A 13,255-nucleotide genomic window follows, 5' to 3' on the forward strand; every position below is an offset into this window, starting at 1 on the left:
ATAATGCTGAAGCTAAAACCATGTGATAATTAAAGGTATGAGTGCTACGTAGAAAAGGATTGTGTGTGCTGTGGGAGAAGACTACCAAGCTCTTAACAGACTTCAAGTTAGAGCTTGGCTTATGGCTGTTGTCTTTTCTCATTGCTTTGCAGCTTTTTCTTGTGAACCAGTCTGAATTTCCTGTTCCTTCTGAATGTAAAGGTAGTACTTGGCCTCACTAGTAAATCAACCTAATACGAGAACAGCTTATTCTTCTGGTAAATCCACGTGTATAACGCCAGTATGAAGAAGTTGGTTGCTAACGTGTGTGCAACGGCTTTGCATTAGCATGTCTGTGCTCACTAAGATAAGTTTTGGTGAATTTCCACTACTCAGAGAAGTCAGCAGTCTGCTAAAGCTAATGTTTTTAATTTGTGTTTTTCTTCTTGTTCTGAGCCCAGTTGTGAAATGAGGACGGGAGGATGGTGCTTCACTGGCAGCAGCTTGTCTCAGTTTCGATTCTGTGCACAGAGGAGAAACCTTGCAGCCTTTCAGCCCTGCTCCATACGAGGCTTGGCTGTTCTGAGCGCTGACTGAGAGCACAGCTTGTTCAGAGATTCCTGCAGCTCCATTGGAAAGCTTGCATGGGTTAGTAGGCGATCACTGAAAAGCTGTGGTCTAGGAATGTGTTTATAGGATTAATCTGGCTTTAACCTCCTAGTTATTACACACTCAGAAATGTTTAGCAGGGTAAGGGCACAAACTTTATAGTATGAGAAATGCTGACCATAAAGCAGAAACTTCAAATATATATGTGTGTATATATGTGTGTATATATTATATACACACATACACTAAAGAAAGTGGCTTCTGAAGGAAAAAATATCTGAGGTTGCTTTTTTTTGTTACTTCTTTTGTTCTGTATCTAACCTGTTTCAAAACAGAAGCTAGTCATTTGAGGTTGAATTCGTCTTCGCTCACTAGGTTCGTGTTGATAGATGACAGAAGCCACTTTCAGCCTCTTTGGTCCAGCAAGGCAAAAGCCTTTTGCAGCTTGTGAACCCCGTTCCTATTGTGCGTGGTTTGAGAGCTGCCGGGTCTGCAGGGAGGTGCTGGTGGCTTGCAGTGTGGTGTTCAGTAAATCTGCTTAGTGCTGAGTCTCTGTGCGCTGAGCCTGTACCTATGCCATGGGGAGGGCACCTTCAATAACTCATCCACAAAGGAGGCAGTCAGGAACGTTGTTTAGTAGCTCACATCTATTCACGGGAAGGGAGATTGCTAATAAGTTAGTGCCGATTGAGAAATACCTGTGTGTTCAGTTATTTCTGTCCTCAGTGTGACCAAACCTAAGCTCTACCTGAGTCTGACTTACCTGACTTTTGCACTGCAATGGGTCCTGGAACTGAGCTTTTTTTTTTTTTTTTTTTTTTTTTTTTTTTTTTTTTTTTTTTTTTACAGAGTATAATTTAATGCTGCTGACTCAGACTGGGTTTCAGTTTTGGTTGTCGTGGTCTTTTATGTTGTATCTTTGCTATCACAATACCTGATCTCCCTGCCAGAGAGCTGAACGGTGAATTATTTTGAGGCTGGCAACTTCTGCATAACATCTGCTTGTTGAGGGGCATTGCTTCTCTGCTGCCAGCAGGTGGATTCCAGCCACGGTTTCATGCTCAGGTTGCAATCTTGCATCACTTTTTTGCATCATGTGCTAGGTTGTTTTATTAAAATGTGGTGAACTCCTGGTTGCACACACACGTATATTTTATATGTGTGTGTATATATAAAATATATGTATATAAAAGACTCTTTTGGGCTTCAATAGAAGTCAGAAATTGAGCCAGCACTTAAAGGTTGTTGTAGCATGAAGAACGGTGTGTACAGCTCTCCAGATCTTGGAGTGACAGTTTGAACCTGCTGGAAGCAGAATATGTGTATGGCAAATAAAGTTAACTCTGATGGTTGTAAACGTTTGCATTGGTGTAAGTAGACACGCATGCAATTTCCCAGAGCTTTTCCAAGGGGCTTTTTAACATGCCTAGGTCTGGCTGTTGGGGTGACAAAAAAAAAAATTGTATATTGGTACAGCATCTGCCAAAGGACAGTCCCTGCTGCTTCGTGTATCCTTCCACCAGGCAGGCATGGAAGGGATAAATAATGTTTGATCCTGTTGCTGGCTAGATAGCTGTTCATTTCTTGGCCTGAAGCACAGTGGGGTTTGTTTCCTTTCAGGATCCTATAGAAACAGAAGTGCTTTAAAAGACCTAAAGCTGTTGGCAGGCTGGGAAACATCTGTGGTTTTAACTTAGTTCTGATGTCAAAATTAGAGCAACTATCACTGCAGTGCCTTCATGGGCAGAGGCCGTTTTCTGTTAATCAGAACAAGCCCTTTTGGGTAAGTTGTGGAGGAAAAAATGATAACGTTGCCCTGTCTCCTATCAATTTCATGTGGATAATCACATCTGAGGAAAATTAACTCCTAAAATACCTGTATTTAATATTTTTAAGGGTTCTTAAGAAACAGGTTTTGCCAAAGGGTTGATTGTGATATTTGCCATTTAGTGAGACTTGCTGTACTGGACTTCTAAACTCTTCAGAAAGTTAATCAAATGCTCAAAATTCAAGGATTACACACATTACATTCGTCTTTGAAAACCAGTCCCTAGCTGGCCAGCAGAGCCCACAAAAGTTACAAATTACGTTTGTTACATTAGTGTTTTAAGAATGATACCATAGAGTTAATTTTACTGTAGTCACTTTATTTTTAATACAAAAAAAGACTTCTTAGAGACTTATATAGATAAAAAATGATGGCAGATTAAGTATCTGGACTAGGACGTAGGACAAACATACCACAATGCTCTTGTTCAGTCAGTAAGTAATTTTAGTTAAGTGTGCTTTCCAAGCAGTACGTTATCCTAAGGTGTCCTGTCCTGCTCATAGCTGATAAGAGAGATTAAATATACTCTCTGTATGTTAATTGTGAAGGTGTATAATAAAAAAAAAATCTCATTTTCCAAAGAATCAAAACTACTTTAAATTGAGTTTGGGTGTCTGTAGGAACAAAGTGTTTGGCTGTAATAGATGCTGAAATCACCACTGCTTTGCCCTGGGGAACAAAGATAGCAAATACCTTGATCGACATGAACATGGATTAAGCCTTGTAACGTCTCTCTGAGCTAGCGCAGCCCTGCTTCCACCTGAGGAAGCTGGGGATGGAGCAGAGTGGGGGCTTCCCCAGGGAGGAATATTTTTCACGGGCACTTCTGGGCCTGAGCAGGGGAAGGAGGAGTTGTGAGCCGTGACAGGGAGAGAATAAAGAGCTCCTTTCATTTGTCCCCTGCCCAACAGACTCGAGAGAAGTACTGAAGTGAGGAGGAGGGAGAAAGGCACTTGTCTGCCTGGGAACAACTGGAAAAGTTCAAGGGCTGCCCTATGTGGCCTTTGCTCAAGCACCTGGCACACGTTGACCAAGCTGCATGAGCTGCTGAGGCTCCTAGGAGGCATCCTGAGATTTGCCATTTTCACTTCTTAGCTGTCACTGCAAGCATAATCCAGATTTTTTGCTGTTTATTATTTTAACAAGAATAGTACTTATAAATTACCATCTTGTTAGCATTTGCCTGAGAAATGCACATAAAACTATGGTGAAGACTGAAATTTAAAGCCAGGAAAATGCATTCCACAGGGGTGACTTGTAAAAGACCTTATGAAAATAGTGTTCAGATACCAGAGTTCCTCTAATAAAAACTGAAATGCTCTTGCAGGTTCCCTGCCCAGGGTATAACTTAACTTTTACTAATAATGATTTACGTCAGCTGGTAAAAGATGTGGTTCCACACTGTTGCATCTCATTTGTTTCCTAACTATAAACAAAAATAAATTAAAATTTTCCATGTGTCTGTTTTCCTAGCAGGAAAAAAAATGCTGCCTTTATGCTTTAAAAAGGAAAAAGCCTCTGCCTGACAAAACCTAAGTGCCCTGTGTTTGCTGTGGCTACTTCCCGATGCTGAGCATGAAGATGATCCGGCCCAGGAAGCGGTCGCTGTTAACGTCATTGACGATCCCTTTCCCGTGCAGGCTGCACTGAATGGGGACCAAAGAATTCCTCTTCACATCTGTGAAGTGCATGGCCACCAGTGGGGACGTGTAGTTGACCTGAAAAGGAGGGAGATTTGCTGAGGGAGCAGGAAAGCAGGCGATGTTCTGTCATGGTCAGTAAATATCACGGGTAATTGGCTGCATGACCCAGCTCAGCCCCCACCAGTGGGACCAGAAACACACTGGTGTTTGCCTGCTCTGCATCAAGCTGCTCAATTTGCAGTGGTTTTGTCATGTCTTTAATAGGAACCTCATTTTAAGGGGCTTTTCCTCCTGTGTTGCCTGTCACCTTCCCCAGCACCCTAGGAAAATGCTGGTGTTGAGACCAGTGTTAGTGTTAGTTAGCATCCCCCCAGAGTTAGTCTGGGGGACTAGCACAGCCAGTCCTGGACTCCAGGCAGAAAAAGTAACTGTTCCCACTGCTGGCAAGGGAAAACCAGCGTCCCTAAAGATTCCCTGCAGTTTGTTAGAGACAAAAATAGAGCGCTGCAATCCCAGTGCCCATGGCCTCCCTCCTGCCTGCAGCTGCCTGAAATAGCCAGTGAGCACATCTGTACCCTCTGCAGTAGCTCCTTCCCAAGGAGAGGTAACGAAGCCACCAGAACATCCGAACCCTTACTTACGTGTGTGATCTTGCCGTAGTAGGGATAATACATGAGGTCAAACGTGCCATTCCCAGGGTAGAAGTCCACTGACCTCAGGTCACTCTCATTGCCTTTCTGTGATGGAAACAAAAAGGTACTCACATAGCGTGTGGGACACAAAATAAGTAAGGCAAAGGAGCTTTAGCACAAAAATCTCCTGCAAATCCCCACCACAGCTCAGCTGCGCCAGCTGCTCACTCGTGGCATGTTTGCTCCGTGAGCCAGTGGCTGTTCCAGCAAGCCAGAGCGAAACTGTGCTAGGAGGGTACAGGTGAAGGTTACAGCGTTTGCTGCCCATGGATCTCTCTCTGTGCTTGGCTACTTCTTTATCGCTCTCTGAGGGTACAATCCAGCTGCTGCCCTGCATGGGAGTCACTCCTGCTGCTGTCGGCTTGCAGGGTGCTCTCCGGGACAGGGCTGTGGGTGGATGCCAGCAGCTCCAGCCTCTCCCCCTAGCTCCGGGGGCTTTGGGAACCAGCAGTGAGAGGGTGAGGGCCAGGATGGGAAGCAGGAGGCTCGTGGTCAACCCTGCAGCCCTCAGCAGACCACCTCGCTTGGGCTGGGAGCATGAGGAACACAGGGCCTCGTGCAGGCACTGGGCTAAGCTGAGGGCACAGCGCGCAGCGGTACCTGCACTTTGCAGTCCACGCTCACGGGGACCCCAGCGCCAGGGCGGTAGCCTATGATCTGCAGAGAAAAAAGACATTCACGCTTGTAGGAAATGCAACGCCAAGCATGTGCTGCCTCCCTTTCTAGAGCTCTTGTGCACAGCAGTCGCATCGCCCAGGAAGACCACAATGTGTCAGGAGAGGCAGAGCAGGGTGCTGGGAACACCCCTGGTATAACACAGCCACCTCCTCACACAGCTCACTTTCCACCCTCCTTTATTTTTCCAGCAGCATGCGTTGAGCTGCCAGAATATTGGAAATTTTCTAATAAATTTGGTTCTGCAAAAATACCCATTATAAAGAAATGAGGGCCTGAGGTGTAGCCCTAAAGCTCACTTTAGGAGGCTGGCACAGGTGCTGCCATGCACCCAGCCCTTCATCAAATCAAATCTGGAGAGTTTTGTAGTGCTTCCTTTTTAGGTTTTCTGGTAGGTACAAGTCAGCAGGTTTGGGGTTTCTCATTCCCTGTTTCCCTGGGCCTGAGAACAGGATGAGTTTCGGTCCCCGCATAGTCCTTAGTCTGTCCCACTGGGATCCACTGAAGGAAGGAATTACGACAACCAGATTTTTTTGTACCCGGTTCATCTTCAGCAGGATGCAGGGCTGGCCTCTGGAGTAGCCAAATGTTTGATCCTCGATTCCCGAGCAGTTCTGCAGCAGCGAGCGCTTGAACTGGCAGGCCTTCTTCTCTTCGCTCTCATTGCCCCCTTGGATGAAGTAGTGCCCCGAGATGCATTCAATGTTCTTCTCCTCTTGAACCTTGTCATCATAAGCTGGTGGGGACCAAGCGACTCATTAATGCTTCTCCAGACCTGCTTACATCAAATCACTGAGTGCACCCTCACATGAAGGGCAGTCCCACCTGGATCGGGAAGTTTCCTCCCACAGAAGCTCCTGAGACCACCTCACGAATCCTCCCTTTCCAGGCAGGAGACGTGAGGCACCCAGAAGTGCTCTGCCCCACGGCCCCCCAGCGCCCACCTGCTAGGAAGTGGTGCATGCTGTCCACGTATGGCTGCCACGTGCTGCGCTTGGAGATGTTGAAGGCGATGGTGAATCCATTCAGGTACGGCCTGATCATCACTCCTGGAGAACAAGATGGACGCCGTCAGAGCAGGTATAGGGACTGGCCACGGGCTGGGGAGCACGTCAGGTGGGCTGGGCACAGGCATGGGCCAGCAGCACCAGCTCTCAAGCAGACAGTGACATCGTTATCATCCTCATCATCCCCATCCTCATCCTCCTGCAGCACGCAGGGGCCAAGGGACCCCCATGCTCTCAGACAGTTGTGGGTAGGGAGAGGGCCGGGGGGGGTCACTTGTTCCATACTGACATGAAAGCCCAGGGAAATGCTGCTTCTGCCATGGGGAAAGAAGGTTTTGAACATTGTCCCCTATTCCTCCCCCCCCCAAAAAAAAAACAAACCAAAGAAAGTGTAAAAGCTACTCCTGATTTGCATTTTGGTTTCGAAGGTCTGAGGTATAAAAGGGCAGCAGATGAAATGAGTGGGTATCATCTATGAAATGCCTAAACTTGCCTCTTTGAGAATAATCAGAATAATTGAGTAATTACAATAACAATTAATATAATCTGAACAAAGGCTTCACATGGGGGCTATTTAAGACGTCTGGTCCTCTCCAGACAGCCTGATGGCTGGGGAGCTGCAGCACCATTGCTGCTGCAGTGCATGGTAGCACCCTGGGCGATGCCATTTAGAAGCACTTTGCTGAACTGGGCTTGGAGCCTGGCCCCCACAACAGATGGGGACAGGTCTTCAGCTGGTGGAAACCCAGTAGGGCTCTGCCTGGATCTGCAGCAGCTGGGACTTGGCTCGGGACAATCTCTGGTGAGTTTTTTGGTTCTTTATTTCTGCTTCAACAGAAGCTTTAAGATCTTACCTTGACTCTCTGTCTATTTGCAAAGAAGGTAAGAAAAAAGACCTCTACATTTAGTCTGCAAAATTTCCTATTATAAGTCTATTATTAGTAGTAATTATAATAATTAATAACAATTATTATTAATAATAATTAATACTAATAATATTTCTTTCTGCCTACCCAACTCTTCCGTCACAGCCTCCCTGTGTGTGTCAGCAGAGGCACCCGAGGCCGGGCACGTACCTGGCGGAGACACGCGGTCCCGGTAGGTGGGTGTGTAGGGGCTCAGGGTGAGCAGCATCACGTACATGCAGAAGGCGAACATCCCCGCCAGGCACGTGTAAAAAACGAAGTAAAACAGTAAGATCAGGCCTGCAGAGCAGAGAGGGCATGTTGCTGTCAGTGCAACCCAAGCATGTCCCATGGGGATGCTGGCAGCCACCTCCACCCTGACACCAGAATTTTGGGGCACGGGGCTGTCGGATGGACTCCCTGCCTGCCCAGGCCCTGGGGATGGATCCTTTGGATCTGTTTTGTGGCACAGCCCTTCCCAGAGCTGGGTCAGGACCCAGGTGGGGGCTGTGTGAAGGTGCTCCCACCCTGACCTCCCGTTGGCTGTGATGAGGACCCAGGCACTGGGATCGCAGCAGACGGCATCACCCGGCCCGCGGCACCACCGGCATCTCGGCCCTGACATCCAGGCACGGGGTTTGTTTTCCTCAGGGCCAGGCTGACGGCTGAGGATGTCTCAGGAGGCCACGGCCTATGAATAAAACCCAGTGGCGCGTAGCGAAGCAAAACCTAACCCAAACATTTCCCAGGAGAAACGTGCCGGCAGCGCAGGGGGAGCCTGGGAACACAGCTGTGTGCAGGCACGGGGCTGGGAACTGCTGTGGGGCTGCGTCCTGCTGCGGGCCAGGATGGGGCAGATGGGGCTGTCACCACCAGGGGTGGCATCGCTGCCCACCCGTGGGGCACCAGGAGATGATACCCGTGTGCCGGTCCTCGCTGTGCCCTCCCCATGCCTGCAGATGTGCAACTTCCAGCACTGCTTGGCTGGGGACGCATCCATGCCAGCCCAAGAGTTGTACCCAAGGAGCAGTGGGGGGATGGGGAAAGGGACAGGGACAGGGATGAGACCTTCCCGGGGTGCAAGGAGGGCTGCCCGGCCAGCATTCACTGCAGGCCCACCACTACTGCCACCTTGCCAGGTGCAGAGGGCTTGCTCCCTGCTTGCACTTGCAGGATCCAGGCCACAACAGAGCTGGGGTCCCCTGCATTTGCTCCGTCTCTTAATTTTTTTCTAAACTTTTGCTGATGAGTTCTTGATAAACACTGGCATCCAGACCAAGGTAACTTTTCCTAGCTTGTCTCCTTGTCCTCCCCCTTCCCAACTAGCTGTTTTTATTGCCCCGCTCAGAAATGTGCACCCATCACTGCTGGGACGGGGCGGTGACCCAGGCTAGCGAGGATGTTCGCAGGCAAGTGCATCCACCACGAAGGAGAAAAGGCACCAATCCCTGAAAACGAGGCTCAAACAAGGACCTACCCCAGCTCTTGGCTGTTCTCCCCAGGCAGGTTCTCTCTTCTGGGTTCCACAGGAAGGTCTTCATCTCCCTGGCCAGGTCTGCCCAAGTTTTGTTCCCCATCTCTGCCTTGGTCTCTGCTTCCCCTGTGTTGGGATCCTGCACTTTCTCTTCATCCTTATTTTCCTGGAAGAGTTACAGAACACAACCCCCACAGGCAGGCTGAGCATCTCATTGGCCAAAAATAAATGCAAAAGCACTTAATAGCTGGAAATGTTTCAAATTTCCATTTTCCCATCATCACTCTTGAGTTAAGGAGCGGCAGTTTCTGGCTGTTCTGACTTATGATCACTTAGATTCCAGTGTTCTTTTTTTTTTTCCATGGCACTGCGGTCACGCTGAGTGCCGTCTCCTTGTCCTGGCATTTACAGAAGTTTGTCTTCTCTAACCTGCGTCAACGTGACCACAAGAAAGCCTGCAAGCTGGGCGAGCTGGGGCTGTTCCCACACTACCACATCTCTTATCACATGCGCGCATTTTCCGTGTTACTGCGGATGACACCAGGCAGCATCACTGAAGAGGTCATCCACTTTATTTTTCTTGGCATGCGAGCAAGTGTTTAGTCTTTGGAGAAATCCCTGTGATGTTATTTTTTGAATTACACCAAGTTCCCAGGAAAGGCGCATCCCCAGGCACAGAGAGAGTTTGTTTTGTGCCATGGCCCTGGTGATGAAGAGGCATTTATCTGGAGCTCACAGACGCTAAATTCTCTCTCTCTGGCCATGAGTCACTGGAGATGTGATTTAGGGCGACTGTCCCTAAATGCCTTGAACCTGGGGAAGCTCTAAAACCAGGCGGCAACGTGGGACAGGGTGCAGCCCTTGCTTGGAGCTCAGGGCTGGGTGACCCCAGAGCAGGGCTTGCCCACCAGGAGGAGTTTCTCCCCAAACCCACATTTCCCCAAAGGAGCAGGCTTAGTGTCGAGGTTGGATGCCGGGAGAATGGGGGCTGAGCTAAGACACCAGATGGAAAGCATGCAAAACCAGAGCCCTGGGCTCGGCCCATCGCCTCCCCGTGCCGTAAGGCTGAGCTCGGGCGCAGTTGGCTGGGTCTGGCCGTGCTTGCAGCGGGCTCGGGGAGATGGGGCTGTGCGGGCAAGCACGGCCAGACCCCACAGCAGCTGCACTGGCACCTTGTGCCAAGGGCCGTGGAAACCCGCTGGCTGCAGACACCTGTTGGGCCAGCGATGCATTTATAGCCTGCGGATTGCCCTGGGACGCGGCCAGCGGCTTAGCAGAAAGTCTGGCTAGGAAATCCCTCCGGATCGAGGGGGATTGAGCTCCATTCAGATAGCGCAAAGTAGTGAGAAGTGGGGGAAAGGCGTGGGTGTGCGGGGCAGGACACCTGCACGGGGCAACTGATGGAGGAAGATGACAAGAAGGAGGAAGAAGGGGATGAATTCTCCTTCCTCCCACTCTCCTCCCTGCTAAAAAGAGCCGTAGCACGGGAACACAGGCTCCATGCTGCAGATGCAGCACCCAGTGAAGGTCCCATCCTGCTGGCTCAGTGGGGTGGGCTGAGCGGAGCTGAGGCAGCTGGCGGGGGCCCTGGAGCAGCTCCCCCAGCACTGGCTGTTCCCGTGAGGATGTCCAGGTGCTGAGGGTGCATGGCCAGCAAGGAGGGACAGGGCAGGAGTCCGGGACAACCGTAAGGATTTTATGGAAAGCCTCTCACAGGGCTGCAGCACCGCCGGCCCCGCTGCCTCTCCCTTCCCTCCCAGTGCACAGCGCTGGCATTTTGCAGGGGCATCAGCATTTCCTAAAGCAAAGCTGCCACTTTCACCCGCCAGGAGGTGAGCTGCGTGGCTGCAGCCCCTGCCTCGCCTCTTGGAGCAGCCCCCGAACACTTACCGGCCTTTTGCCTCCTGGGGAGGCAGCGTTCACCTCCATCCCTGGCTCTGAAACAGACAAACGTGAGCGTTAGCCCAGGGCTGAGCCCAGCGCCTCTGTCCCCACCGTGGGGTCCATGGGCACAGCCCCCTGCCCACTGCAGCCCCCAGCCCCGCTGCTGGCTCCAGCTGAGCGAGGCTCCCCCAGCCCAGGGGGGCGGGAGACCTTTGCCTGCCCGCAGTGGTAGCGGCTGACGAACCACGGCTGCTTTTGCTCACTCACCCAGAAGACTTCAGTGTTCAGGAGCGGGTCAAAAAATAACTTGCTTTCCTAAGAGGGGTGAGCTCAGCGCAACAGAATCCCGTTCCGGGCATAAGGCCCCTGCCATCTGGTGCCCTTTGCAGCGGCCCCGCAGCGTACTGTACTGCTGGAGCCCCCTCAGCAGCAGCTAACACCCGACACGGGGAGCGGGGCGCTGTGCCGTGGGGAGACGGGGTGTCTGTTAACAAACACTTGGCGGTCACTAGGGCTCTCGGTGGCTGTGTTGCTGTCAATATGTGGTTGTCAGTCACTGCCGGACCCTGCTCCACGCTTGCAAAACCTCTCTTGCAGCAGAGGGGCAGGTTTATATTTATCCCTTTGAATCGAGGCAGCACCTGGGGGCACACAGCGTCTGCTCCCCAGGCATGGCCAGTGGGACATGCTCCGGAGTGATGCCTTGCTGCGACTCTGTGCTGGGGAGGATAACATTTTCCCTTGTCAGTGAATTATGGGCACAGGAGGCTGTGTTAGGGCACAGGGTGCTAAGGTCCTGTGGCTGTGAGGGACCTGCATGCTGGGAGCAATGGGTTGCGGGTGGGGGGCAGTGGGGGGACGAGGGGAAAAGCCTTGCTGAACCTCCTGGAGTAGCTCCAGCAGCATGGGAGCTATGTGAGAGCCACTGTTCCTGTTGTGCCCCATGCAGCTCTCGAGGAACAGTGGGGTTTGTTTTACACCAACAGCCTGAGCTGGAGCATGGCACCAGCCACCAGCTCAGCTCACACCCCCAGCACAGTTCGAACATAGCCAGAAACCTTCCTTTCTTCAGGTCCCGCTTAGCGGTGAGGAAATGCTGCCTTGCCACAGCCCGAGGCTTTGCACCGAGGCACGGGGACGTCACAGGGCCGCAGGAGCCGAGCGCCGTCTCACACCTCCTTTCCCGCACGTGGCCGAGAGCTGCTCCCTGACGGCGCTAGCAAATGTGCCCAGCAGGAAGGAGCAGGATCTGGCAACGGCCCCGGGCTGCCCCATGTCTGCCACTGGGCACACGGTGGGGCTAGCATGGTACCAGAGCCTGTGCAGGATGGAGCTGGGATGGGGCACAGGTGCTCCACTGGGCCTGTGGGACTTGGGGCGCACGCAGCTCCCTGTGAGCACACGCACGCCCCTGCATCGGTGTGCGTGGGGCTGTGCTGGTTCATCCAAGGTAAATAACTGCTGCTTTCTCTGGAGGCAAAGCGTTCTTTGCCATTAATTGATCTGGGCATTTGTAGCTCGCCTCTTGCACCGCTGTCAGTGTGTGCTTTCTCTTTGCTCCCGGGAGAGGCTGGTAATTAGGCTCTTATCCAATAAAAGTGTGGGTTTTTGAAGTAGGGATAGGATTAGTTTCTTTTAACTTGATGAAATATGATTTGGCTTGAAATAATTACATGATTTGCACTTAGCGCCTCTCAGCCCAGGGCATTAAAAATGATTTACAAGCAATTACAAAGCCTGCTGGGAAGATGCTTTTATCCCCATTTTACAGACACGATGTGGAAAACAGAGGCTGAGGGCCTGCCCCGGCTCCTCAGCCGGGGACATGAGGTGCTCGTGGGGCCTCTCAGGATGGGGCCTGGGCAACATCAGGCACTGCAGGGAAACCGGAGCACTGGGAAGTAAAAATCTGCACCAAAACACGGGGGGACAGGGGCTGGAGGTGCCCAAGTCTGTCTCTGATTGTACTGGATTCACCATTGCCCCGTGTGGGTGGGGAGGGCAGGTACGTTTGGCAAAGGATGGGAGCACCCAAAGCAGCAGGGCATTGAGATGGGGGGGAGCTGGTGGGGTGCAGAGAGGCCAGGGGAGCGATGTGGGGAGCGGGGAGGATGAGGCAGGGCAGCCCCAGCCCTGAATTTTGTGGTGTGCCACTGGTGAGTGCAGGGGGCCGAGCACTGCGGGACAACTAGGCTACAGTGCAGCACTTTCAGCCCTCCTGTCCCCAAAATAACCCCCTGGGCAGAAACACCCCACCGCACCCCAAAATGTGCTAACGGCTGTGGGGGCCGAGCTGTAATTCTGGCGGGGAATTAGGGTGTGTGTCTGTAATGCCCCTCCCCTTCTCCCCTGGTGATATTGGGGCTGCCACGGGGCTTCACGGCTCGGGGGGGTGCTCCTAAAGGGGCCGAGCCGAGCCCCACAGCGAACCGGCCCGCCTCTGCGAGGGGTCCCTCAGCTCAGAGCTCGGGCTCCCGGGTGGGATTTCGGGCGTCGCACGGAGCCCACAATACCCTCAGGGCCCCACAGCGAGGCCCCGGCCCGGCCCCCACCAAGCTC

General features: G+C 51.7%; 1 protein-coding gene across 2 annotated transcripts; it reads right to left on the reverse strand.

The window, feature by feature from the left end:
• Positions 1 to 95: 95 nt before the first annotated feature.
• ATP1B4 (ATPase Na+/K+ transporting family member beta 4) lies at positions 96 to 13,232 on the reverse strand. 2 transcript variants are annotated; one of them, XM_040572398.1, is made up of 9 exons: positions 10,907 to 13,232; positions 10,703 to 10,749; positions 8,816 to 8,978; positions 7,510 to 7,638; positions 6,371 to 6,475; positions 5,966 to 6,162; positions 5,352 to 5,408; positions 4,701 to 4,796; positions 96 to 4,134 (listed from the first exon to the last, which is right to left on the reverse strand). In XM_040572398.1, the coding sequence occupies exons 2-9, from the start codon at positions 10,739 to 10,741 to the stop codon at positions 3,973 to 3,975; spliced, it is 948 nt and encodes a 315-aa protein (XP_040428332.1). In that variant the 5' UTR covers positions 10,742 to 10,749; positions 10,907 to 13,232; the 3' UTR covers positions 96 to 3,972. The 2 variants fall into 2 exon arrangements, with proteins under 2 accessions (XP_040428332.1, XP_040428331.1); XM_040572397.1 differs by lacking the exons at positions 8,816 to 8,978; positions 10,703 to 10,749; positions 10,907 to 13,232 and having other exon boundaries at positions 7,510 to 8,809.
• Positions 13,233 to 13,255: the final 23 nt, after the last annotated feature.

The sequence above is a fragment of the Cygnus olor genome, chromosome 13, assembly GCF_009769625.2.
Source record: "Cygnus olor isolate bCygOlo1 chromosome 13, bCygOlo1.pri.v2, whole genome shotgun sequence".
NCBI lineage: Eukaryota > Metazoa > Chordata > Aves > Anseriformes > Anatidae > Cygnus > Cygnus olor.